The sequence below is a fragment of the Bufo gargarizans genome, chromosome 10 (assembly GCF_014858855.1).
Source record: "Bufo gargarizans isolate SCDJY-AF-19 chromosome 10, ASM1485885v1, whole genome shotgun sequence".
In the NCBI taxonomy this organism is placed as follows: domain Eukaryota; kingdom Metazoa; phylum Chordata; class Amphibia; order Anura; family Bufonidae; genus Bufo; species Bufo gargarizans.
Genome location: NC_058089.1, coordinates 128,282,784 through 128,309,734, shown reverse-complemented (window position 1 = coordinate 128,309,734; position 26,951 = coordinate 128,282,784). Strand labels below are relative to the sequence as shown.

At 54.3% G+C, this 26,951-nt stretch overlaps 1 protein-coding gene across 1 annotated transcript; it reads left to right on the top strand.

Moving 5' to 3' along the window:
- Positions 1 to 1,144: 1,144 nt before the first annotated feature.
- On the top strand, positions 1,145 to 25,389 carry CALB2 (calbindin 2). Its single transcript, XM_044270630.1, has 11 exons — positions 1,145 to 1,267; positions 3,056 to 3,132; positions 9,094 to 9,183; positions 9,484 to 9,564; positions 15,083 to 15,139; positions 15,499 to 15,576; positions 22,553 to 22,608; positions 22,757 to 22,796; positions 22,991 to 23,044; positions 23,387 to 23,458; positions 24,992 to 25,389. Exons 1-11 carry the CDS (start codon positions 1,174 to 1,176, stop codon positions 25,112 to 25,114), a joined length of 822 nt encoding a protein of 273 aa, XP_044126565.1. The 5' UTR covers positions 1,145 to 1,173; the 3' UTR covers positions 25,115 to 25,389.
- Positions 25,390 to 26,951: the final 1,562 nt, after the last annotated feature.

Genomic DNA, 26,951 nt, shown 5'->3' with positions numbered 1-26,951 from the left:
TGTAGGTCTATCTGATGATGTCCCCGGTCAGTATGATGTAGGTGTATCTGATGATGTCCCCGGTCAGTATGATGTAGGTCTATCTGATGATGTCCCCGGTCAGTATGATGTAGGTGTATCTGATGATGTCCCCGGTCAGTATGATGTAGGTGTATCTGATGATGTCCCCGGTCAGTATGATGTAGGTCTATCTGATGATGTCACAGTTCAGTATGATGTAGGCGTATCTGATGATGTCACAGGTCAGTATGATGTAGGCGTATCTGATGATGTCATGCAGTTAGCGCTGTCACATCTCCAGACACAGTTTGTGCATCAGTATAGCTCCTAATGAGCCTGATATTCAATGACTTCTGCTGGTAACTGTATAAGCGTCACCTGCAAGCGCGAGTAATGGTGTAGACGGTAGGCAATGATGCTGTGTGACGGGACCACCAGAATGTACATTGAGGACATGGGAGGGTTAATGATGGATCTTAATAAGTTCAGAATTAATTGATGTCCAGAACTGCACCCCACATTTACATCTGGGCTGTTGCAGCAGCTGCCTGACGCTGAGTGCAGTGACCACTATTGCTCCTTATAATGATGGAGCCCAGGGGAGCTCTTTATAGATGACTGCCACCACCACCGGCGAACAGCCATGAGGTGTGATGGCCGGGTAAGTCGTCTATGACCATTCCTGTCTGACAGTCTGGTTGCTATGGATACATAGTACCAACCACAGTTGTCAGGCAGCATTTCCATAGTAAACAGTCTGTGTCAGAAATGGACGGCGCGAGGCTTTGCCGGACTCACACCTCACTCGTCTTGAGGACTGATCATCAGTGTGTAGAATTCCCGCATCAACACTGTGTCCATGAAATGGTTAAATGGTCCAGCCTGGCACTGCCAGGGATGACCGTGGATGTGGCGGCACTGCCCACTCATATCCGGCACATGACGGGGGCAGCAGATGTGCTGTCTCATGGAGCCCCCTTCATTGTGCAGCGGTTCCAGGCATCCACCACTCCTCAGTCAGTGTCTGGAGGGAGCGTGGCTCAGCCCTGCCCTCTGTGGGTGGCAGCCGGCACTGCAGCCTGGGGATGTGTATATAAAGGAGGAGCGCAGAGTGGATCTGGGATCACTGGAGAGAAGGCACCGGAGCGCCGTCACTCGCTGCTCTCACTGGGAATGATGGCTCACAAGCAGCAGCCCCTGTACCTGCACCTGGCCGAGCTCACCGCCTCCCAGTTCCTGGATATATGGAAACACTACGACTCTGATGGTAAGATCACCCCAAACTTTACTGTGTCCCCCCCCCCCCAGAGCTTCTAGCTGGGAAACAAGAGGTTAATAGTCTTGTGAGCTGGTCTCCCCTACAGTCACTATTATCTGTCTACTGCACCCCTAAACATAGCAGATAGAAAAGCAGCTCACCGACCAGCATGCAAACCCCTATACTGGACATCAAATATTGACACGAAGAGTCCTCCAGACACTGGACCATCCCACCCTGACCACCAACACTAGGAGTCCACTGGACACTGGACCGTGCCACCCTGACCACCAACACTAGGAGTTCACTGGACACTGGACCGTTCCCCCTCACCACCAACACCAGGAGTCCTCCGGACACTGGACCGTGCCACCCTGACCACCAACATCATGTGTCCTCCATACACTGGACTGTGCCTCCCTCACCACCAACACCAGGAGTCCTCCGGGCCACCCTGACCACCAACATCATGTGTCCTCCAGACACTGGACGATGCCACCCTGACCACCAACAACAGGAGTCCTCCAGACACTGGACTGTGGCTCCATGACCACCAACACCAGGAGTCCTCCAGACACTGAACTGTGCCTCGCTGACCACCAACAACAGGAGTCCTCCAGACACTGAATGATGCCACCCTGACCACCAACACCAGGAGTCCTCCGGATACTGGACTGTGGCTCCCTGACCACCGACACCAGGAGTCCACTGGACCATGCCTCCCTGACCACCAACATTAGGAGTCCTTCAGACAATGGACCGTGCCACCCTGACCACCGACACCAGTTTTCCTCTGGACAAGGGACCATGCCTCCCTCTACACCAACACCAGGAATCCTCCAAACACTGGACCGTGCCTCCCAAACCACCGACACAAGGAGTCCTCTGGACTGTGGCTCCATGACCACGGACACCAGGAGTCCTTCGGACACTGGACCATGCCTCCCTGACCACCGACACCATCAGTCCTCCAAACACTGGACCATGCTTACCTGACCATCGACACAAGGAGTACACTGGACCGCACCACCGCTGGACTGTGCCTCCCTGAACAACGACACTAGGAGTCCTCTGGACACTGGACCATGCCACCCTGACCACCGACACCATCAGTCCTCCTGACACTGGACCGCGCCACCCTGACCACTGACACCAGGAGTACCCTGGACCGCACCACCGCTGGACTGTGCATCCCTGAACAACAACACCAGGAGTCCTCTGGACACTGGACCATGCCACCCTGACCACCGACACCATCAGTCCTCCTGACACTGGACCGTGCCACCCGGACCACTGACACCAGGAGTCCCCAGTCTTAGGATCAGCACCAGTCAGTGGCCCCGGTCTCTTTGGGTCAACACCAGTCAGTGGGCCCAGTCTCTTTGGGTCAGCACCAGTCAGTGGGCCCAGTCTCTTAGGGTGAGTCTTGTGTGTAAAGATGACAGGATGATGGGTGATGAGGTCCCTGTGATCAGAGAGATGTGGGGCTTGATCCCAGAGATCCACACTGTGGTCACAGAGTCATGGTGGGAGAATCCTCTGCACCCCCTGCAAACAGCTCCCTAGATCTCATCTCCCGGGAGGACACATATTGGGGAGTGTGGGGTCACAGTGAATATGTGGGGGGATTGAGTGAGGTTAGGAGGTGATAGCAGAGTTTCTCCAGGAGAAGGGTTGTCAGACTGGGGAGGGGGACGTCTGGGTGAGTTGTGATGTAGCGGAGGCCTCCAGGGCTTGGAGCGCAGGTGGAGCAGACCTGTTATCTCTGGTGACTGTCATTGCTTCTCCTCTCTCCAGGAAATGGCTTCATTGAAGGGAAGGAGCTGGAGAACTTTTTCCAGGAGTTGGAAGCTGCAAGGAAAGGAGCTGGAGTGGTAAGAAGTGTCCCCCAGGCCCGGGCCCTGTCTTCTGTGCAGCCTCTTGGTTCTATCTGCTCCTGGGAAAGCTGAGTACAAGTACAACCATTTACAGGTCCTCAGCTTTCCTGAGCGGCTGTGACAGTGCCCCCTGCTGGTGATAGCACCCCCTGCTGATGACAGTGCCCTCTGCTGGTGACATGACAGTGCCCCCCACTAGCTACAGTGCCACCCTGGTAATAGTGAGCCCCCTGCTGTTGATAGTGCCCTCTGCTGGTGATAGTGCTCCCTGCTGGTGACAGTGACCCCTATTGGTGATAGTGCCCCCTGCTGGTGACATGATAGTGCCCCCCACTAGTGACAGTGCCACTCCTGGTAATAGTAAGCGCCCTGCTGTTGATAGTGCTCCCTGCTGGTGACAGTGCCCACTTCTGGTGACAGTGCCTCCTACTGGTGACAGTGCTTCCTGCTGTTGATAGCACCCCCTGCTGGTGATAGTGCCTCCTGCTGGTGATAGTGCCTCCTGCTGGTGATAGTGCCTCCTGCTGGTGACGGTGACTCCTGTTGGTGACAGTGCCTCCTGCTTGTAATAGTGTCTCTTGCTGGTGACAGTGCCCACTTCTGGTGACAGTGACTCCTGTTGGTGATAATGACCCCTGCTGGTGAGAGTGACTCCTGCTGGTTATTGGGGCCCGTGCTGGTGACAGTGCCTCCTGCTGTTGATAGCACCCCCTGCTGGTGATAGTGCCTCCTACTGGTGACAGTTACTCCTGCTGGTGATAATGACCCCTTGCTGGTGACAGTGCCTGCTGCTGTTGATAGCACCCCCTGCTGGTGACAGTGCCCCCTGCTGTTGATAGCACCCCCTGCTGGTGACAGTGCCCCCTGCTGTTGCAGTGCCTCCTGCTGGTGACAGAGCCCCCTGCTGGTAATAGTGATTCCTTCTGGTGACAGTGCCTCCTGCTGGGGACAGTGCCTCCTGCTGTTGATAGCTCCCCCTGCTGGTGACAGTGCCTCCTGCTGTTGATAGCTCCCCCTGCTGGGGACAGTGCCTCCTGCTGTTGATAGCTCCCCCTGCTGGTGACAGTGCCTCCTGCTGTTGATAGCTCCCCCTGCTGGTGACAGTGCCTCCTGCTGGTGACAGTGACTCCTGCTGGTGATAATGACCCCTGCTGGTGACACTGACTTCTGCTTTTGATAATGACCCCTGCTGATGATAGTGACTCCTGTTGGTGACAGTGCCTCCTACTGGTGATAGTGCCTCCTGCTGGTGATAGTGCCTCCTGCTGGTGATAATGACCCCTGCTGGTGATAGTGCCTCCTGCTGGTGTTAGTGACTCCTGTTGGTGACAGTGCCTCCTGCTGGTGACAGGGACTCCTGCTGGTGATAATGACCCCTGCTGGTGACAGTGCCTCCTGCTGGTAATAGTGACTCCTGCTGGTGATAATGACCCCTGCTGGTGACAGTGCCTCCTACTGGTGTTAGTGACTCCTGTTGGTGACAGTGCCTCCTGCTGGTGACAGGGACTCCTGCTGGTGATAATGACCCCTGCTGGTGACAGTGCCTCCTACTGGTGTTAGTGACTCCTGTTGGTGACAGTGCCTCCTGCTGGTGACAGGGACTCCTGCTGGTGATAATGACCCCTGCTGGTGACAGTGACTCCTGCTGGTGATAATGACCCCTGCTGGTGACAGTGACTCCTGCTGATGACAATGACCCCTGCTGGTGACAGTGTCTTCTACTGGTGACAGTGCCTCCTGCTGGTGATAATGACCCTTGCTGGTGACAGTGCCTCCTGCTGGTGACAGTGACTCCTGCTGGTGATAATGAACCCTGCTGGTGACAGTGCCTCCTACTGGTGACAGTGCCTCCTGCTGGTGATAATGACCCCTGCTGGTGACACTGACTTCTGCTTTTGATAATGACCCCTGCTGATGATAGTGACTCCTGTTGGTGACAGTGCCCCCTGCTGGTGACAGTGCCTCCTACTGGTGACAGTGCCTCCTGCTGGTGATAGTGCCTCCTACTGGTGACAGTGCCTCCTGCTGGTGATAGTGCCTCCTACTGGTGACAGTGCCTCCTGCTGGTGTTAGTGACTCCTGCTGGTGACAGTGCTTAGTGCTGGTGACAGTGACTCCTGCTGGTGATAATGACCCCTGCTGGTAACAGTGTCTCCTACTGGTGACAGTGCCTCCTGCTGGTTACAGTTCCTCCTGCTGTTTATAGCACCCCCTGCTTTTGATAATGACCCCTGCTGGTGACAGTGCCTCCTGCTGGTGACAGTGACTCCTGCTGGTGACAGTGCCTCCTGCTGGTGACAGTGCCTCCTGCTGGTGATAGAGTCTCCTGCTTGTGATAGTGACTCCTGCTGGTGACAGTGACTCCTGCTGGTGATAATGACCCCTGCTGGTGACAGTGCCTCCTGCTGGTTACAGTTCCTCCTGCTGTTTATAGCACCCCCTCCTACTGGTGACAGTGCCTCCTACTGGTGACAGTGCCTCCTACTGGTGACAGTGCCTCCTACTGGTGACAGTGCTTAGTGCTGGTGACACTGACTTCTGCTTTTGATAATGACCCCTGCTGGTGATAGTGACTCCTGTTGGTGACAGTGCCTCCTGCTGGTGACAGTGCCTCCTGCTGGTGATAGTGACTCGTGCTCGTGACAGTGCCTCCTGCTGTTGATAGCTCCCCCTGCTGGTGTTAGTGCCTCCTGCTGGTGACAGTGCCTCCTGCTGGTGACAGTGCCTCCTGCTGGTGACAGTGCTCACTGCTGGTGATAGTGACTCATACTGGTGACAGTGCCTCCTGCTGGTAATAGTGACTCCTGCTGGTGACATTGCCCCCTGCTGTTGCAGTGCCTCCTGCTGGTGACAGAGCCCCCTGCTGGTAATAGTGATTCCTTCTGGTGACAGAGCCCCCTGCTGGTGACAGAGCCCCCTGCTGGTGACAGAGCCCCCTGCTGGGGACAGTGCCTCCTGCTGTTGATAGCTCCCCCTGCTGGGGACAGTGCCTCCTGCTGTTGATAGCTCCCCCTACTGGTAATAGTGCCTCCTGCTGGTGACACAGCCTCCTTCTGGTGATAGCACCCCCTGCTGGTAATAGTGACTCCTGCTGGTGATAGCACCCCCTGCTGGTAATAGTGACTCCTTCTGGGGATAGCACCCCCTGCTGGTAATAGTGACTCCTTCTGGGGATAGCACCCCCTCCTGGGGACAGTGCCTCCCGCTGTTGATAGTTCCCCCTGCTGGGGACAGTGCCTCCTGCTGTTAATAGCTCCCCCTGCTGGGGACAGTGCCTCCTGCTGTTGATAGTTCCCCCTGCTGGGGACAGTGCCTCCTGCTGTTGATAGTTCCCCCTGCTGGGGACAGTGCCTCCTGCTGTTGATAGCTCCCCCTGCTGGGGACAGTGCCTCCTGCTGTTGATAGTTCCCCCTGCTGGTGACAGTGTCTCCTGCTGTTGATAGCTCCCCCTGCTGGGGACAGTGCCTCCCGCTGTTGATAGCTCCCCCTGCTGGGGACAGTGCCTCCTGCTGTTGATAGCTCCCCCTGCTGGGGACAGTGCCTCCTGCTGTTGATAGCTCCCCCTGCTGGGGACAGTGCCTCCTGCTGTTGATAGCTCCCCCTGCTGGGGACAGTGCCTCCTGCTGTTGATAGCTCCCCCTGCTGGGGACAGTGCCTCCTGCTGTTGATAGCTCCCCCTGCTGGGGACAGTGCCTCCTGCTGTTGATAGCACCCCCTGCTAGTGACAGAGCCTCCTACTGGTGACACTGACTTCTGCTTTTGATAATGACCCCTGCTGGTGACAGTGCCTCCTGCTGGTGATAGTTCCCCCTGCTGGGGACAGTGCCTCCTGCTGTTGATAGCTCCCCCTGCTGGGGACAGTGCCTCCTGCTGTTGATAGCTCCCCCTGCTGGGGACAGTGCCTCCTGCTGTTGATAGCTCCCCCTGCTGGGGACAGTGCCTCCTGCTGTTGATAGCTCCCCCTGCTGGGGACAGTGCCTCCTGCTGTTGATAGCTCCCCCTGCTGGTGACAGTGCCTCCTGCTGTTGATAGCTCCCCCTGCTGGGGACAGTGCCTCCTGCTGTTGATAGCACCCCCTGCTAGTGACAGAGCCTCCTACTGGTGACACTGACTTCTGCTTTTGATAATGACCCCTGCTGGTGACAGTGCCTCCTGCTGGTGATAGTTCCCCCTGCTGGGGACAGTGCCTCCTGCTGTTGATAGCTCCCCCTGCTGGGGACAGTGCCTCCTGCTGTTGATAGCTCCCCCTGCTGGGGACAGTGCCTCCTGCTGTTGATAGCTCCCCCTGCTGGGGACAGTGCCTCCTGCTGTTGATAGCTCCCCCTGCTGGGGACAGTGCCTCCTGCTGTTGATAGCTCCCCCTGCTGGTGACAGTGCCTCCTGCTGTTGATAGCTCCCCCTGCTGGGGACAGTGCCTCCTGCTGTTGATAGCACCCCCTGCTAGTGACAGAGCCTCCTACTGGTGACACTGACTTCTGCTTTTGATAATGACCCCTGCTGGTGACAGTGCCTCATGCTGTTGATAGCTCCCCCTGCTGGTGACAGTGCCTCCTATTGGTGACAGTGCTTAGTGCTGGTGACAGTGCCTCCTGCTGTTGATAGCTCCCCCTGCTGGTGACAGTGCCTCCTGCTGGTGTTAGTGACTCCTGCTGGTGACAGTGCCTCCTGCTGGTGACAGTGACTCATACTGGTGACAGAGCCCCCTGCTGGTAATAGTGATTCCTTCTGGTGACAGTGCCTCCTGCTGGGGACAGTGCCTCCTGCTGTTGATAGCTCCCCCTGCTGGGGACAGTGCCTCCTGCTGTTGATAGCTCCCCCTGCTGGGGACATTGCCTCCCGCTGTTGATAGCTCCCCCTGCTGGGGACAGTGCCTCCTACTGTTGATAGCTCCCCCTGCTGGGGACAGTGCCTCCTGCTGTTGATAGCTCCCCCTGCTGGGGACAGTGCCTCCTGCTGTTGATAGCTCCCCCTGCTGGGGACAGTGCCTCCTGCTGTTGATAGCTCCCCCTGCTGGGGACAGTGCCTCCTGCTGTTGATAGCTCCCCCTGCTGGGGACAGTGCCTCCTTCTGTTGATAGCTCCCCCTGCTGGGGACAGTGCCTCCCGCTGTTGATAGCTCCCCCTGCTGGGGACAGTGCCTCCCGCTGTTGATAGCTCCCCCTGCTGGGGTAAGTGCCTCCTGCTGTTGATAGCTCCCCCTGCTAGGGACAGTGCCTCCTGCTGTTGATAGCTCCCCCTGCTAGGGACAGTGCCTCCTGCTGTTGATAGCTCCCCCTGCTGGGGACAGTGCCTCCCGCTGTTGATAGCTCCCCCTGCTGGGGTAAGTGCCTCCTGCTGTTGATAGCTCCCCCTGCTAGGGACAGTGCCTCCTGCTGTTGATAGCTCCCCCTGCTGGGGACAGTGCCTCCTGCTGTTGATAGCTCCCCCTGCTGGGGACAGTGCCTCCTGCTGTTGATAGCTCCCCCTGCTGGGGACAGTGCCTCCTGCTGTTGATAGCTCCCCCTGCTGGGGACAGTGCCTCCTGCTGTTGATAGCTCCCCCTGCTGGGGACAGTGCCTCCCGCTGTTGATAGCTCCCCCTGCTGGGGTAAGTGCCTCCTGCTGTTGATAGCTCCCCCTGCTGGGGACAGTGCCTCCTGCTGTTGATAGCTCCCCCTGCTAGGGACAGTGCCTCCTGCTGTTGATAGCTCCCCCTGCTGGGGACAGTGCCTCCTGCTGTTGATAGCTCCCCCTGCTGGGGACAGTGCCTCCTGCTGTTGATAGCTCCCCCTGCTGGGGACAGTGCCTCCTGCTGTTGATAGCTCCCCCTGCTAGGGACAGTGCCTCCTGCTGTTGATAGCTCCCCCTGCTGGGGACAGTGCCTCCTGCTGTTGATAGCTCCCCCTGCTGGGGACAGTGCCTCCTGCTGTTGATAGCTCCCCCTGCTGGGGACAAGCTGACTGTCTCCTCTCTGTGGTTAGGAAGGATCCAGCATAAACATCGGGGAGAAGCTGAAGGAGTTTATGCAGAAGTACGATAAGAACGCGGACGGACGCATCGAGATGTCTGAGGTGAGTGCACTGTAGGGAGGGGCCACTTCTGTAATTAGGGCCACTACTGTCATCAAGGGCCACTCAGTCATTACGGCTAATCGATTATTAGGGCCACAATCATCATGAGGGGCCACAGTGTGCAGCTTGCAACCTCCTGCTGGAGATGATGCGACCAGACGGATTCAGTTATAGCAGTTTGATCAGGGCTCGGTGTGACTGGTGACACTGCAGAGATGAGACTGGGAAATGTAAGGAGGTTGCAGGCGAGCGCCAGTGTCGTGTCAGTGTGTCAGCCTCATCTCCATCTTCTCCTCTTAGTTGGCTCAGATTCTCCCAACAGAAGAAAATTTCCTGCTCTGCTTCAGGCAACACGCCGGCTCCAGCACCGAGTTCATGGAGGTAGGTGACGCATCACACTACACCCCACCTGTACACCCTCACCTCTACTGCACCACACTACACCCCACCTGTACACCCTCACCTCTACTGCACCTCCCTACACCCCACCTGTACACCCTCACCTCTACTACACCACACTACATCCCACCTGTACACCCTCACCTCTACTGCACCACACTACATCCCACCTGTACACCCTCACCTCTACTGCACCACACTACACCCCACCTGTACACCCTCACCTTTACTGCACCACACTACACCCCACCTGTACACCCTCACCTCTACTGCACCACACTACACCCCACCTGTACACCTTCACCTCTACTGCACCACACTACACCCCACCTGTACACCCTCACCTCTACTGCACCACACTACACCCCACCTGTACACCCTCACCTCTACTGCACCACACTACACCCCACCTGTACACCCTCACCTCTACTGCACCACACTACACCCCACCTGTACACCTTCACCTCTACTGCACCACACTACACCCCACCTGTACACATTCACCTCTACTGCACCACACTACACCCCACCTGTACACATTCACCTCTACTGCACCACACTACACCCCACCTGTACACCCTCACCTCTACTCACCACACTACACCCCACCTGTACACCCTCACCTCTACTTCACCACACTACACCCCACCTGTACACCCTCACCTCTACTGCACCACACTACACCCCACCTGTACACATTCACCTCTACTGCACCACACTACACCCCACCTGTACACCCTCACCTCTACTACACCACACTACACCCCACCTGTACACCCTCACCTCTACTGCACCTAACTACACCCCACCTGTACACCCCCACCTCTACGCACCACACTACACCCCACCTGTACACCCTCACCTCTACTTCACCACACTACACCCCACCTGTACACCCTCACCTCTACTGCACCACACTACACCCCACCTGTACACATTCACCTCTACTGCACCACACTACACCCCCACCTGTACACCCTCACCTCTACTGCACCACACTACACCCCACCTGTACACATTCACCTCTACTGCACCTCGCTACACCCCCACCTGTACACCCTCACCTCTACTACACCACACTACACCCCACCTGTACACCCTCACCTCTACTGCACCACACTACACCCCACCTGTACACATTCACCTCTACTGCACCACACTACACCCCACCTGTACACCCTCACCTCTACTACACCACACTACACCCCACCTGTACACCCTCACCTCTACTGCACCTAACTACACCCCACCTGTACACCCCCACCTCTACTCACCACACTACACCCCACCTGTACACCCTCACCTCTACTTCACCACACTACACCCCACCTGTACACCCTCACCTCTACTGCATCACACTACACCCCACCTGTACACATTCACCTCTACTGCACCACACTACACCCCCACCTGTACACCCTCACCTCTACTGCACCACACTACACCCCACCTGTACACCCTCACCTCTACTGCACCACACTACACCCCCACCTGTACACCTTCACCTCTACTACACCACCACCTGTACACATTCACCTCTACTTCACCACACTACACCCCACCTGTACACATTCACCTCTACTGAACCACACTACACCCCACCTGTACACATTCACCTCTACTACACCACCCTACACCCAACCTGTACACCTTCACCTCTACTACACCACACTACACCCCCACCTGTACACATTCACCTCTACTACACCACACTACACCACCACCTGTACACCTTTACCTCTACTGCACCACACTACACCCCACCTGTACACCTTTACCTCTACTGCACCACACTACACCCAACCTGTACACCTTCACCTCTACTACACCACACTACACCCCACCTGTACACATTCACCTCTACTACACCACACTACACCCCACCTGTACACATTCACCTCTACTGCACCTCGCTACACCCCCACCTGTACACCCTCACCTCTACTACACCACACTACACCCCACCTGTACACCCTCACCTCTACTGCACCACACTACACCCCACCTGTACACATTCACCTCTACTGCACCACACTACACCCCACCTGTACACCCTCACCTCTACTACACCACACTACACCCCACCTGTACACCCTCACCTCTACTGCACCTCACTACACCCCCACCTGTACACCCTTACCTCTACTACACCACACTACACCACCACCTGTACACATTCACCTCTACTTCACCACACTACACCCCACCTGTACACATTCACCTCTACTGAACCACACTACACCCCACCTGTACACATTCACCTCTACTACACCACACTACACCCCACCTGTACACCTTCACCTCTACTACACCACACTACACCCCCACCTGTACACATTCACCTCTACTACACCACACTACACCACCACCTGTACACCCTCACCTCTGCTGCACCACACTACACCCCACCTGTACACATTCACCTCTACTACACCACACTACACCCCCACCTGTACACCCTCAACTCTACTGCACCACACTACACCCCACCTGTACACCCTCACCTCTGCTGCACCACACTACACCACACCTGTACACCCTCACCTCTACTGCACCACACTACACCCTCACCTAAACACCTTTACCTCTACTGCACCACACTACACCCCCACCTGTACACCCTCACCTCTACTGCACCACACTACACCCCCATCTGTACACCCTCACCTCTACTGCACCACACTACACCCCACTTGTACACCCTCACCTCTACTGCACCACACTACACCCTCACCTGAACACCTTTACCTCTACTGCACCACACTACACCACCACCTGTACACCCTCACCTCTGCTGCACCACACTACACCCTCACCTGAACACCTTTACCTCTACTGCACCACACTACACCCCCACCTGTACACCCTCACCTCTTCTGCACCACACTACACCCCCACCTGTACACCCTCACCTCTACTGAACCACACTACACCCCATCTGTACACCCTCACCTCTACTTCACCACACTACACCCCCATCTGTACACCCTCACCTCTACTTCACCACACTACATGCCACCTGTACACCCTCACCTCTATGGCATCACACTACACCCCACCTGTACACCCTCACCTCTACTGAACCACACTACACCCCACCTGTACACCCTCTCCTCTACTGCACCACACTACACCCCACCTGTACACCCTCACCTCTACTGCACCACACTACACCCCCACCCTCACCTCTACTGCACCACACTACACCCCACCTGTACACCCTCTCCTCTACTGAACCACACTACACCCCCACCTGTACACCCTCACCTCTACTGCACCACACTACACCCCCACCTGTACACCCTCACCTCTACTGAACCACACTACACCCCACCTGTACACCCTCACCTCTACTGCACCACACTACACCCCCATCTGTACACCCTCACCTCTACTTCACCACACTACACCCCCATCTGTACACCCTCACCTCTACTTCACCACACTACATGCCACCTGTACACCCTCACCTCTATGGCATCACACTACACCCCACCTGTACACCCTCACCTCTACTGAACCACACTACACCCCACCTGAACACCCTCTCCTCTACTGAACCACACTACACCCCCACCTGTACACCCTCACCTCTACTGCACCACACTACACCCCATCTGTACACCCTCACCTCTACTGCACCACACTACACCCCCACCTGTACACTCTCACCTCTACTGCACCACACTACACCCCACCTGTACACCCTCACCTCTACTGCACCACACTACACCCCATCTGTACACCCTCACCTCTACTGCACCACACTACACCCCCACCTGTACACCCTCACCTCTGCTGCACCACACTACACCCTCACCTGAACACATTTACCTCTACTGCACCACACTACACCACCACCTGTACACCCTCACCTCTTCTGCACCACACTACACCCCACCTGTACACCCTCACCTCTACTGCACCACACTACACCCTCACCTGTACATGCTCACCTCTACGGCATCACGCTACACCCCACCTGTACACATTCACCTCTACTGCACCACACTACACCCCCACCTGTACACCCTCACCTTTACTGCACCACACTACATCCCACCTGTAAACATTCACCTCTACTGCACCACACTACACGCCACCTGTACACCCTCACCTCTACTGCACCACACTACACCCCACCTGTACACCTTCACCTCTACTGCACCACACTACACCCCCACCTGTACACCCTCACCTCTACTGCACCACACTACACCCCATCTGTACACCTTCACCTCTACTGCACCACACTACACCCCACCTGTACACCCTCACCTCTACTGCACCACACTACACCCCCACCTGTACACCCTCACCTCTACTGCACCACACTACACCCCACCTGTACACCCTCACCTCTACTGCACCACACTACACCCCACCTGTACACCCTCACCTCTACTGCACCACACTACACCCCACCTGTACACCTTCACCTCTACTGCACCACACTACACCCCACCTGTACACCTTCACCTCTACTGCACCTCACTACACCCCACCTGTACACCCTCACCTCTACTGCACCTCACTACACCACCACCTGTACACCTTCACCTCTACTGCACCACACTACACCCACCTGTACACCTTCACCTCTACTGCACCACACTACACCCCACCTGTACACCTTCACCTCTACTGCACCACACTACACCCCCACCTGTACACCCTCACCTCTACTGCACCACACTACACCCCATCTGTACACCCTCACCTCTACTGCACCACACTACACCCCACCTGTACACCCTCACCTCTACTGCACCACACTACACCCCCACCTGTACACCCTCACCTCTACTGCACCACACTACACCCCACCTGTACACCCTCACCTCTACTGCACCACACTACACCCCACCTGTACACCTTCACCTCTACTGCACCACACTACACCCCACCTGTACACCTTCACCTCTACTGCACCTCACTACACCCCACCTGTACACCCTCACCTCTACTGCACCTCACTACACCACCACCTGTACACCTTCACCTCTACTGCACCACACTACACCCCACCTGTACACCTTCACCTCTACTGCACCTCACTACACCCCACCTGTACACCCTCACCTCTACTGCACCACACTACACCCCACCTGTACACCTTCACCTCTACTGCACCTCACTACACCCCACCTGTACACCCTCACCTCTACTGCACCTCACTACACCCCACCTGTACACCCTCACCTCTACTGCACCACACTACACCCCACCTGTACACCTTCACCTCTACTGCACCACACTACACCCCACCTGTACACATTCACCTCTACTGCACCACACTACACCCCACCTGTACACCCTCACCTCTACTCACCACACTACACCCCACCTGTACACCCTCACCTCTACTCACCACACTACACCCCACCTGTACACCCTCACCTCTACTGCACCACACTACACCCCCACCTGTTCACCTTAGCTCTAAAGCTACACCACACTGCACTTTTTGGAGACTGGATAATTGAGTTGTTAATTTTAGGCCTGGAGGAAATACGACACAGACAGGAGCGGCTACATTGAGGCCAACGAACTGAAGGTAATAACTGCCCCATGTCCTCCATGTAATAACTTCCCCATATCTGCCATGTAATAGCTACCCAATGTCCGCCATGTATTAATTGCCCCATAGTCACCATGTAATAACTACCCCATGTTCTCCATGTAATAACTACCTTACATCCACCATGTAATAAGTGCCCCATATCTGCCATGTTATAGCTGCCCCATATCCTCTATGTAATAACTGCCCCACGTCCACCATGTAATAACTGTCTTATATCCTCCATGTAATAATTGCCCCATATCTGCCATGTTATAACTGCCCCATGTCCTTGATGTAATAACTGTTTCATGTCTGTTATTTATCTGATGACATTTCTGCTCTGACATCTCCAGGGATTCCTGTCCGATCTGCTGAAAAAAGCAAACCGACCATTCGATGAAAAGAAACTGCATGAGTACACCCAGACAATAGTGAGTACATCCTTACTACTATAGAGAGTACACCCAGACAATAGTGAGTACATCCTTACTACTATAGAGAGTACACCCAGACAATAGTGAGTACATCCTTACTACTATAGAGAGTACACCCAGACAATAGTGAGTACATCCTTACTACTATAGAGAGTACACCCAGACAATAGTGAGTACATCCTTACTACTATAGAGAGTACACCCAGACAATAGTGAGTACATCCTTACTACTATAGAGAGTACACCCAGACAATAGTGAGTACATCCTTACTACTATAGAGAGTACACCCAGACAATAGTGAGTACATCCTTACTACTATAGAGAGTACACCCAGACAATAGTGAGTACATCCTTACTACTATAGAGAGTACACCCAGACAATAGTGAGTACATCCTTACTACTATAGAGAGTACACCCAGACAATAGTGAGTACATCCTTACTACTATAGAGAGTACACCCAGACATAGTGAGTACATCCTTACTACTATAGAGAGTACACCCAGACAATAGTGAGTACATCCTTACTACTATAGAGAGTACACCCAGACAATAGTGAGTACATCCTTACTACTATAGAGAGTACACCCAGACAATAGTGAGTACATCCTTACTACTATAGAGCAGGCATGCTCAACCTGCGGCCCTCCAGCTGTTGCAAAACTACAACTCCCAGCATGCCCGAACTGCCTACAGCTATCAGCCTACAGCAGGGCATTGTGGGAGTTGTAGTTTTACAACAGCTGGAGGGCCGCAGGTTGAGCATGCCTGCTATAGAGAGTACACCCAGACAATAGTGAGTACATCCTTACTACTATAGAGAGTACACCCAGATAATAGTGAGTACATCCTTACTACTATAGAGAGTACACCCAGATAATAGTGAGTACATCCTTACTACTATAGAGAGTTCACCCAGACAATAGTGAGTACATCCTTACTACTATAGAGAGTACACCCAGACAATAGTGAGTACATCCTTACTACTATAGAGAGTACACCCAGACAATAGTGAGTACATCCTTACTACTATAGAGAGTACACCCAGACAATAGTGAGTACATCCTTACTACTATAGAGAGTACACCCAGACAATAGTGAGTACATCCTTACTACTATAGAGAGTACACCCAGACAATAGTGAGTACATCCTTACTACTATAGAGAGTACACCCAGACAATAGTGAGTACATCCTTACTACTATAGAGAGTACACCCAGACAATAGTGAGTACATCCTTACTACTATAGAGAGTACACCCAGACAATAGTGAGTACATCCTTACTACTATAGAGAGTACACCCAGACAATAGTGAGTACATCCTTACTACTATAGAGAGTACACCCAGACAATAGTGAGTACATCCTTACTACTATAGAGAGTACACCCAGACAATAGTGAGTACATCCTTACTACTATAGAGCAGGCATGCTCAACCTGCGGCCCTCCAGCTGTTGCAAAACTACAACTCCCAGCATGCCCGAACTGCCTACAGCTATCAGCCTACAGCAGGGCATTGTGGGAGTTGTAGTTTTACAACAGCTGGAGGGCCGCAGGTTGAGCATGCCTGCTATAGAGAGTACACCCAGACAATAGTGAGTACATCCTTACTACTATAGAGAGTACACCCAGATAATAGTGAGTACATCCTTACTACTATAGAGAGTACACCCAGATAATAGTGAGTACATCCTTACTACTATAGAGAGTTCACCCAGACAATAGTGAGTACATCCTTACTACTATAGAGAGTACACCCAGACAATAGTGAGTACATCCTTACTACTATAGAGAGTACACCCAGACAATAGTGAGTACATCCTTACTACTATAGAGAGTACACCCAGACAATAGTGAGTACATCCTTACTACTATAGAGAGTACACCCAGACAATAGTGAGTACATCCTTACTACTATAGAGAGTACACCCAGACAATAGTGAGTACATCCTTACTACTATAGAGAGTACACCCAGACAATAGTGAGTACATCCTTACTACTATAGAGAGTACACCCAGACAATAGTGAGTACATCCTTACTACTATAGAGAGTACACCCAGACAATAGTGAGTACATCCTTACTACTATAGAGAGTACACCCAGACAATAGTGAGTACATCCTTACTACTATAGAGAGTACACCCAGACAATAGTGAGTACATCCTTACTACTATAGAGAGTACACCCAGACAATAGTGAGTACATCCTTACTACTATAGAGCAGGCATGCTCAACCTGCGGCCCTCCAGCTGTTGCAAAACTACAACTCCCAGCATGCCCGAACTGCCTACAGCTATCAGCCTACAGCAGGGCATTGTGGGAGTTGTAGTTTTACAACAGCTGGAGGGCCGCAGGTTGAGCATGCCTGCTATAGAGAGTACACCCAGACAATAGTGAGTACATCCTTACTACTATAGAGAGTACACCCAGACAATAGTGAGTACATCCTTACTACAGACAGTAAGGGTACTTTCACACTTGCGGCAGGACGGATCCGACAGGCTGATCACCATGTCGGATCCGTCCTTCCGCTATTTCGCCATGCCGCTGGACCGCCGCTCCGTCCCCATTGACTATAATGGGGATGGGGGCGGAGCTCCGGCGCAGTACGGCGAAAGGCCACCAGACTAAAATTACTGCATGTCAGGCTTTTTCCGTGCACCGCCGTGCTGCGCCGGAGCTCCGCCCCCGTCCCTATTATAGTCAATGGGGACGGAGCGGCGGCACGGCGAAATAGCGGAAGGACGGATCCGACATGGTGAACAGCCTAGAGAAATAAATAAACACCAATAATAAATGACTCACAAACGTGAGTACACGTGCTAAGCCTACACACCAAGTGTAACACCAAAAGAGAGAGAGACCAGCACAAATAGCAATGAATAGAAACTTTATTAAAATCTCAAAAAAGAGACAGAGAATCCGATAAAATACAATGAAAAACAATACAATGGTGAATGAAGAACACACAGGATAAAAACGGAACACCACTAGGCAATGTGTACACCAATACTGACAAGGTCACAGAGATACTACGTAATAAGTAAATAACCCAAAATGGGCATATAATATGTGGACCCAATCAGAGCCGTCAACGCAATATTAAAACCAGATACAGTACAATATAAAGTGCAAAGTACATGGATAATATAATGAACGGTTACTGAAAAAACAATGGCATAAATACCTAAGTGGTGATCCAGAGAGCCCTGACGCACATTTACTATAGAGAGTACACCGCTACTATAGAGAGTACACCCCTACTATAGAGAGTACACCGCTACTATAGAGAGTACACCCCTACTATAGAGAGTACACCGCTACTATAGAGAGTACACCGCTACTATAGAGAGTACACCGCTACTATAGAGAATACACCTCTACTACATACAGTACACCCTACTATAGAGAGTACACCCCTACTATAGAGAGTACACCCCTACTATAGAGAGTACACCTCTACTACATACAGTACACCGCTACTATAGAGAATACACCTCTACTACATACAGTACACCCTAACTATAGAGAGTACGCTCATACAAAAGTGAGTTCTCTCGGACAATAGTGAGTACACCCCTACTATAGAGAGTACACCGCTACTACATACAGTACACCCTAACTATAGAGAGTACACCCAGACAATAGTGAGTACACCCCTACTATAGAATGTACCTCCAGACAATAGTGATCTGGTGTCCTGGGAGGCTGAGCTCACACTCCGATCTGGTGTCCTGGGAGGCTGAGCTCACACTCTGATCTTGTGTCCTGAGCCGCTGAGCTCACACTCTGATCTTGTGTCCTGAGCCGCTGAGCTCACACTCTGATCTTGTGTCCTGAGCCGCTGAGCCCACACTCTGATCTGGTGTCCTGAGGCGCTGAGCCCACACTCTGATCTGGTGTCCTGGGAGGCTGAGCTCACACTCTGATCTTGTGTCCTGAGCCGCTGAGCTCACACTCTGATCTGGTGTCCTGAGGCGCTGAGCCCACACTCTGATCTGGTGTCCTGGGACGCTGAGCTCACACTCCGATCTTGTGTCCTGAGCCGCTGAGCCCACACTCTGATCTTGTGTCCTGAGCTGCTGAGCTCACACTCTGATCTGGTGTCCTGAGGCGCTGAGCTCACACTCTGATCTGGTGTCCTGAGGCGCTGAGCCCACACTCTGATCTTGTGTCCTGAGCCGCTGAGCCCACACTCTGATCTTGTGTCCTGAGCCGCTGAGCCCACACTCTGATCTTGTGTCCTGAGCTGCTGAGCTCACACTCTGATCTTTTGTCCTGGGACGCTGAGCTCACACTCTGATCTGGTGTCCTGAGGCGCTGAGCCCACACTCTGATCTGGTGTCCTGGGACGCTGAGCTCACACTCTGATCTTTTGTCCTGGGACGCTGAGCTCACACTCTGATCTGGTGTCCTGAGCCGCTGAGCCCACACTCTGATCTTGTGTCCTGGGACGCTGAGCTCACACTCCGATCTTGTGTCCTGAGCCGCTGAGCTCACACTCTGATCTTGTGTCCTGAGCTGCTGAGCTCACACTCTGATCTGGTGTCCTGAGCCGCTGAGCTCACACTCTGATCTTGTGTCCTGAGCTGCTGAGCTCACACTCTGATCTGGTGTCCTGAACCGCTGAGCTCACACTCTGATCTGGTGTCCTGAGCCGCTGAGCTCACACTCTGATCTGGTGTCCTGAGCCGCTGAGCCCACACTCCGATCTGGTGTCCTGAGCCGCTGAGCCCACACTCCGATCTGGTGTCCTGGGAGGCTGAGCTCACACTCTGATCTGGTGTCCTGAGCCGCTGAGCCCACACTCCGATCTGGTGTCCTGGGAGGCTGAGCTCACACTCCGATCTTGTGTCCTGAGCCGCTGAGCTCACACTCTGATCTGGTGTCCTGAGCTGCTGAGCTCACACTCTGATCTGGTGTCCTGAGCCGCTGAGCTCACACTCTGATCTGGTGTCCTGGGAGGCTGAGCTCACACTCTGATCTGGTGTCCAGAGCCGCTGAGCTCACACTCTGATCTTGTGTCCTGAGCCGCTGAGCCCACACTCTGATCTGGTGTCCTGAGCCGCTGAGCTCACACTCTGATCTGGTGTCCTGAGCCGCTGAGCTCACACTCTGATCTTGTGTCCTGAGCCGCTGAGCTCACACTCTGATCTTGTGTCCTGAGCCGCTGAGCTCACACTCTGATCTTGTGTCCTGAGCCGCTGAGCTCACACTCTGATCTTGTGTCCTGAGCCGCTGAGCTCACACTCTGATCTTGTGTCCAGAGCCGCTGAGCTCACACTCTGATCTTGTGTCCAGAGCCGCTGAGCTCACACTCTGATCTTGTGTCCTGAGCCGCTGAGCTCACACTCTGATCTTGTGTCCTGAGCCGCTGAGCTCACACTCTGATCTTGTGTCCTGAGCCGCTGAGCTCACACTCTGATCTGGTGTCCTGGGAGGCTGAGCTCACACTCTGATCTGGTGTCCTGAGCCGCTGAGCCCACACTCTGATCTTGTGTCCTGAGCCGCTGAGCTCACACTCCGATCTTGTGTCCTGAGCCGCTGAGCTCACACTCTGATCTGGTGTCCTGAGCCGCTGAGCCCACACTCTGATCTGGTGTCCTGAGCCGCTGAGCCCACACTCCGATCTGGTGTCCTGAGCCGCTGAGCCCACACTCCGATCTGGTGTCCTGGGAGGCTGAGCTCACACTCCGATCTGGTGTCCTGGGAGGCTGAGCTCACACTCCGATCTTGTGTCCTGAGCCGCTGAGCCCACACTCTGATCTGGTGTCCTGGGAGGCTGAGCTCACACTCTGATCTGGTGTCCTGAGCCGCTGAGCTCACACTCTGATCTGGTGTCCTGAGCCGCTGAGCCCACACTCCGATCTGGTGTCCTGAGCCGCTGAGCTCACACTCTGATCTGGTGTCCTGGGAGGCTGAGCTCACACTCCGATCTGGTGTCCTGGGAGGCTGAGCTCACACTCCGATCTTGTGTCCTGAGCCGCTGAGCCCACACTCTGATCTGGTGTCCTGAGCCGCTGAGCCCACACTCTGATCTGGTGTCCTGGGAGGCTGAGCTCACACTCTGATCTGGTGTCCTGAGCCGCTGAGCTCACACTCTGATCTGGTGTCCTGAGCCGCTGAGCCCACACTCCGATCTGGTGTCCTGAGCCGCTGAGCTCACACTCTGATCTGGTGTCCTGGGAGGCTGAGCTCACACTCCGATCTGGTGTCCTGGGAGGCTGAGCTCACACTCCGATCTTGTGTCCTGAGCCGCTGAGCCCACACTCTGATCTGGTGTCCTGAGCCGCTGAGCTCACACTCTGATCTGGTGTCCTGGGAGGCTGAGCTCACACTCTGATCTGGTGTCCTGAGCCGCTGAGCTCACACTCTGATCTGGTGTCCTGAGCCGCTGAGCCCACACTCCGATCTGGTGTCCTGAGCCGCTGAGCTCACACTCTGATCTGGTGTCCTGGGAGGCTGAGCTCACACTCCGATCTGGTGTCCTGGGAGGCTGAGCTCACACTCCGATCTTGTGTCCTGAGCCGCTGAGCTCACACTCTGATCTGGTGTCCTGGGAGGCTGAGCTCACACTCTGATCTGGTGTCCTGGGAGGCTGAGCTCACACTCTGATCTGGTGTCCTGAGCTGCTGAGCTCACACTCCGATCTGGTGTCCTGGGAGGCTGAGCTCACTCTCCGATCTGGTGTCCTGGGAGGCTGAGCTCACACTCCGATCTTGTGTCCTGAGCCGCTGAGCTCACACTCCGATCTGGTGTCCTGGGAGGCTGAGTTCACACTCTGATCTGGTGTCCTGAGCCGCTGAGCCCACACTCCGATCTGGTGTCCTGGGAGGCTGAGCTCACACTCCGATCTTGTGTCCTGAGCCGCTGAGCTCACACTCTGATCTGGTGTCCTGAGCCGCTGAGCTCACACTCCGATCTTGTGTCCTGAGCCGCTGAGCTCACACTCTGATCTTTTGTCTTGCAGCTCCGCATGTTTGACCTGAATGGAGACGGGAAGCTCTGTTTGTCTGAGATGTCCAGGTAACGGGAGGCTATGGTCACACATCAGTAGTAGTACGGCTCCATCCTGAGGGCGCCCTCTAGAGATCAGGGTTATTGCAGTGATGCCTGTGTCATGCTCCGCCCCCTGATAAAGTGATAGCGCTGACCATTATATTGTATATTACAGGCTGCTCCCTGTGCAGGAAAACTTCTTACTGAAATTTCAGGTACGTCCTGTTCCAGTGCTGGCCGCTATATCTGGAGAGTCCAGGGGGCCCGATGCTGAGCGCGTGTCTGTGCACAGTAATGGCTGTCTCTGTGGGCGCCAGTAATACCCCCCACTGATGTCAGAGTATGTGAACGTGCCCTGTAGGGGGCAGTAGTGATGGGTAATTACTGATCTTGTCCTGTTCCCCCCAAGGGTATGAAGCTCAGCTGCGAGGAATTCAACGCAATATTCAACTTCTACGACAAGGTAATGAGGAATCAGGACATGGAGGCAGAGTCTGCGGGCGTGTGACCTCTGACAAGGGGTGTGGCCTGTTGGAGTGTGAACTCTGACCTGTGAAAAAAGGGTGGGGCCTGCTGGCGTGTGACCTCTGGCAAGGGGTGTGGCCTGTTGGAGTGTGAACTCTGACCTGTGCAAATAGGGTGGGGCCTGCTGGCGTGTGACCTGTGACAAGGGGGTGTGACCTGTTGGAGTGTGAACTCTGACCTGTGCAAATAGGGTGGGGCCTGCTGGCGTGTGACCTGTGACAAGTAGGCGGGGCCTGCTGGAGAAAGAACTCTGACCTCTGACCTGTGACTCTTCTTTCAGGACGGGAACGGTTACATTGATGAGCATGAGCTGGATGCTTTACTGAAGGATTTCTTTGACAAAAACAAAAAGGTAAGTTACTGAGGGGAGAGAGGAAGGCAGAGGTAGGAGGCGTCACCCCTAAGGGAGGCAGAGGAAGGAGGCGTCACCCCTGAGGGAGGCAGAGGAAGAGGCGTCACCCCTGAGGGAGGCAGAGGAAGAGGCGTCACCCCTGAGGGAGGCAGAGGAAGGAGGCGTCACCCCTAAGGGAGGCAGAGGAAGGAGGCGTCACCCCTAAGGGAGGCAGAGGAAGGAGGCGTCACCCCTGAGGGAGGCAGAGGAAGGAGGCGTCACCCCTGAGGGAGGCAGAGGAAGGAGGCGTCACCCCTGAGGGAGGCAGAGGAAGAGGCGTCACCCCTGAGGGAGGCAGAGGAAGAGGCGTCACCCCTGAGGGAGGCAGAGGAAGGAGGCGTCACCCCTAAGGGAGGCAGAGGAAGGAGGCGTCACCCCTAAGGGAGGCAGAGGAAGGAGGCGTCACCCCTGAGGGAGGCAGAGGAAGGAGGCGTCACCCCTGAGGGAGGCAGAGGAAGGAGGCGTCACCCCTAAGGGAGGCAGAGGAAGGAGACATCACCCCTGAGCAGGGTAGAGGAAGGAGGCGTCACCCCTAAGGGAGGCAGAGGAAGGAGGCGTCACCCCTGAGGGAGGCAGAGGAAGAGGCGTCACCCCTGAGGGAGGCAGAGGAAGGAGGCGTCACCCCTGAGCAGGGTAGAGGAAGGAGGCGTCACCCCTAAGGGAGGCAGAGGAAGGAGGCGTCACCCCTGAGGGAGGCAGAGGAAGGAGGCGTCACCCCTGAGGGAGGCAGAGGAAGGAGGCGTCACCCCTGAGGGAGGCAGAGGAAGGAGGCGTTTATCCTGAGGGAGTCAGAAGCCGGAGGGGTTACCTCTTAGGGAGGCAGAGGAAGAGGCGTCACCCCTGAGGGAGGCAGAGGAAGGAGGCGTCACCCCTAAGGGAGGCAGAGGAAGGAGACATCACCCCTGAGCAGGGTAGAGGAAGGAGGCGTCACCCCTAAGGGAGGCAGAGGAAGGAGACACCACCCCTGAGGGAGGCAGAGGAAGGAGGCGTCACCCCTAAGGGAGGCAGAGGAAGGAGGCGTCACCCCTAAGGGAGGCAGAGGAAGGAGGCGTCACCCCTAAGGGAGGCAGAGGAAGGAGGCGTCACCCCTGAGGGAGGCAGAGGAAGGAGGCGTCACCCCTGAGGGAGGCAGAGGAAGGAGGCGTTTATCCTGAGGGAGTCAGAAGCCGGAGGGGTTACCTCTTAGGGAGGCAGAGGAAGGAAATGAGCGTAGATCCTACAGTGAGATGACAGAATAGTGAAGGCTGAGAAAAGAAAAATTTGTGGCCTCTGTCTGACAATTTAACAACTGTGTGACGCCTGGACTACTGCCTGATGTCTCCATCATTGTCTGACACCATATCCAATGCATGACACCTCAACAACTGGCTTCACCATGATTGCTGTCTGACACCTCAAGTATTGACTAGTGACTAACACCTTGAACACTACCTGAATCCTTTAGAATCTCTTTAATTTGGTGATGTGTGGATGATGAGAGTTGTCTTGTTGCAGGAAATGAATATCCAGAGCCTGACCGGCTACCGGCAGAGCATCATGTCACTGTGTGATGGCGGGCGCCTCTACCGCAAGGAACTGGAGATTGTACTCTGCAATGACGTGAACCCCATGAAGTAACGAGGCCCCACCGCACACCCTCACTGCACTGCGCTCCTGCCCCACCCCCACCAGCAGGGGAGAGACCACCGGGGTGTCAGGTCTGCCAGGGTCCTCTGGTGGTCACTCACCCCTGTACCCCAGGCTGCTTCCCTGAATAGTTCCCCCGGCACCTCGCACCCCGGAGTCTCCACTAGATGCCCCCGCCCCGGGGTTAGGGGCCCCTCAGTGCATCCTGGATTTCAGTTCTTTCTGGATTTTGCTTGTTTTTCTGTTTTATCAAAGGATGAATAAAATGTCAGGTCCTGAGCGTGGAGTCCGAGTCAGTGGGATCTGTGCCGAACCGGAGGGGGGCTACATACACGGGGTACAGACCCACAGAGAAAGGGGTCAGAAAACATACAATAGAGGGAGCTGAGGAGAGATGGATACGGCAGGATTCCTTTATTGCACATGTAACGCGTTTCAAGGCGACTTGCCATCATCAGAGCCGGTCAGTGCACAGGGAGAAGCACAATCTATAGGGATCCGAGCAACACATAAAAGCCGGAGCGGAAAAAAAAACTCAGAGCGAAAGATAAAACCCGGAGCAGATGATGATATCCAGACTGGATGTTGCTGCTCTCCAAAAGGGATAGTAAGGCGTTGTCACGGATGATGTTGGAGATAGCTGGAACTTATAAATAAACATCCGACTGGCTTGATCCCAAACTAAGGAGCATATAGGTGAGCCCTATAAAACCCTAGGAGCTCTCCCTGACTGCTATGCCCATGCAAGGGTCTCAATGGTAGACGATTGCATGTCCACGTACATAAGACTATGTGACCCTGAAAACCCTATAATAGTGAGGGGACACGACCACCGGCTCCCTGCACTTAATACGGACGTAATCAGGGTCACCTAGAATCAAGCCAGCAAGGAAACACAATAAAGGAAAAAGACTTATCTGAGCAAACAGCAGCAGCAGCCTCCAGCAGTGAACACTTCATCCAGGACGTAGTATAAACTGCAAAGTGAGGCAGTATGGGAGGGAATATAAAGGAAAAGGATTAGTCTAAATAGGTGACAGCTGGGAGAAGGAAAGGAGATGAGAAAGTGAAACCAAAACAAAGAAGGTCATACAAGAGGTAGAGAAGAACGTCTGCCAGATCTTCTCACAGAGCTGGCGGTGACAGTACCCCTCCCTCTACGGGTGGACTCCGGACACTCAGAGCCCACCTTCTCAGGATGGGACCTATGGAAAGCCCTGATGAGACGAGTGGCCTTAATGTCCGTCACTGGGACCCACATCCTCTCCTCAGGACCATACCCCTCCCAATGAACGAGGTACTGGAGAGAACCGTGGATAATGCGAGAATCCACAATCCTAGAGACCTGAAATTCAAGATTCCCATCAACAACAATCGGAGGAGGAGGCAAAGAGGAGGGTACAGTGGGTTGGACATAAGGTTTTAATAGGGACCTGTAAAAACATTATGGATCTTCCAAGTCTGAGAAAGATCAAGACGGAAGGCAACGGGATGGATGACGGACAAGATCTTGTAAGGCCCAATAAACTTAGGACCCAACTTCCAGGAGGGAACCTTCAGTTTGATATTCTTTGTAGACAACCACACCAGATCACCCACATTCAGGTCCGGACCAAGCACACGTCTCTTATCCGCCGCACGCTTATATCTCTCACTCATCCTCTTCAGATTACCCTGAATCTTTTGCCAAATAAATCACAAATACGAGGAGAATCTGTCCTCATCAGGTAAACCAGAAGACCCCTCTCCCGAGAAAGTCCCAAACTGCGGATGAAATCCATATGCACCAAAAAAATGGTGACTTATCAGAGGACTCCTGACGACGGTT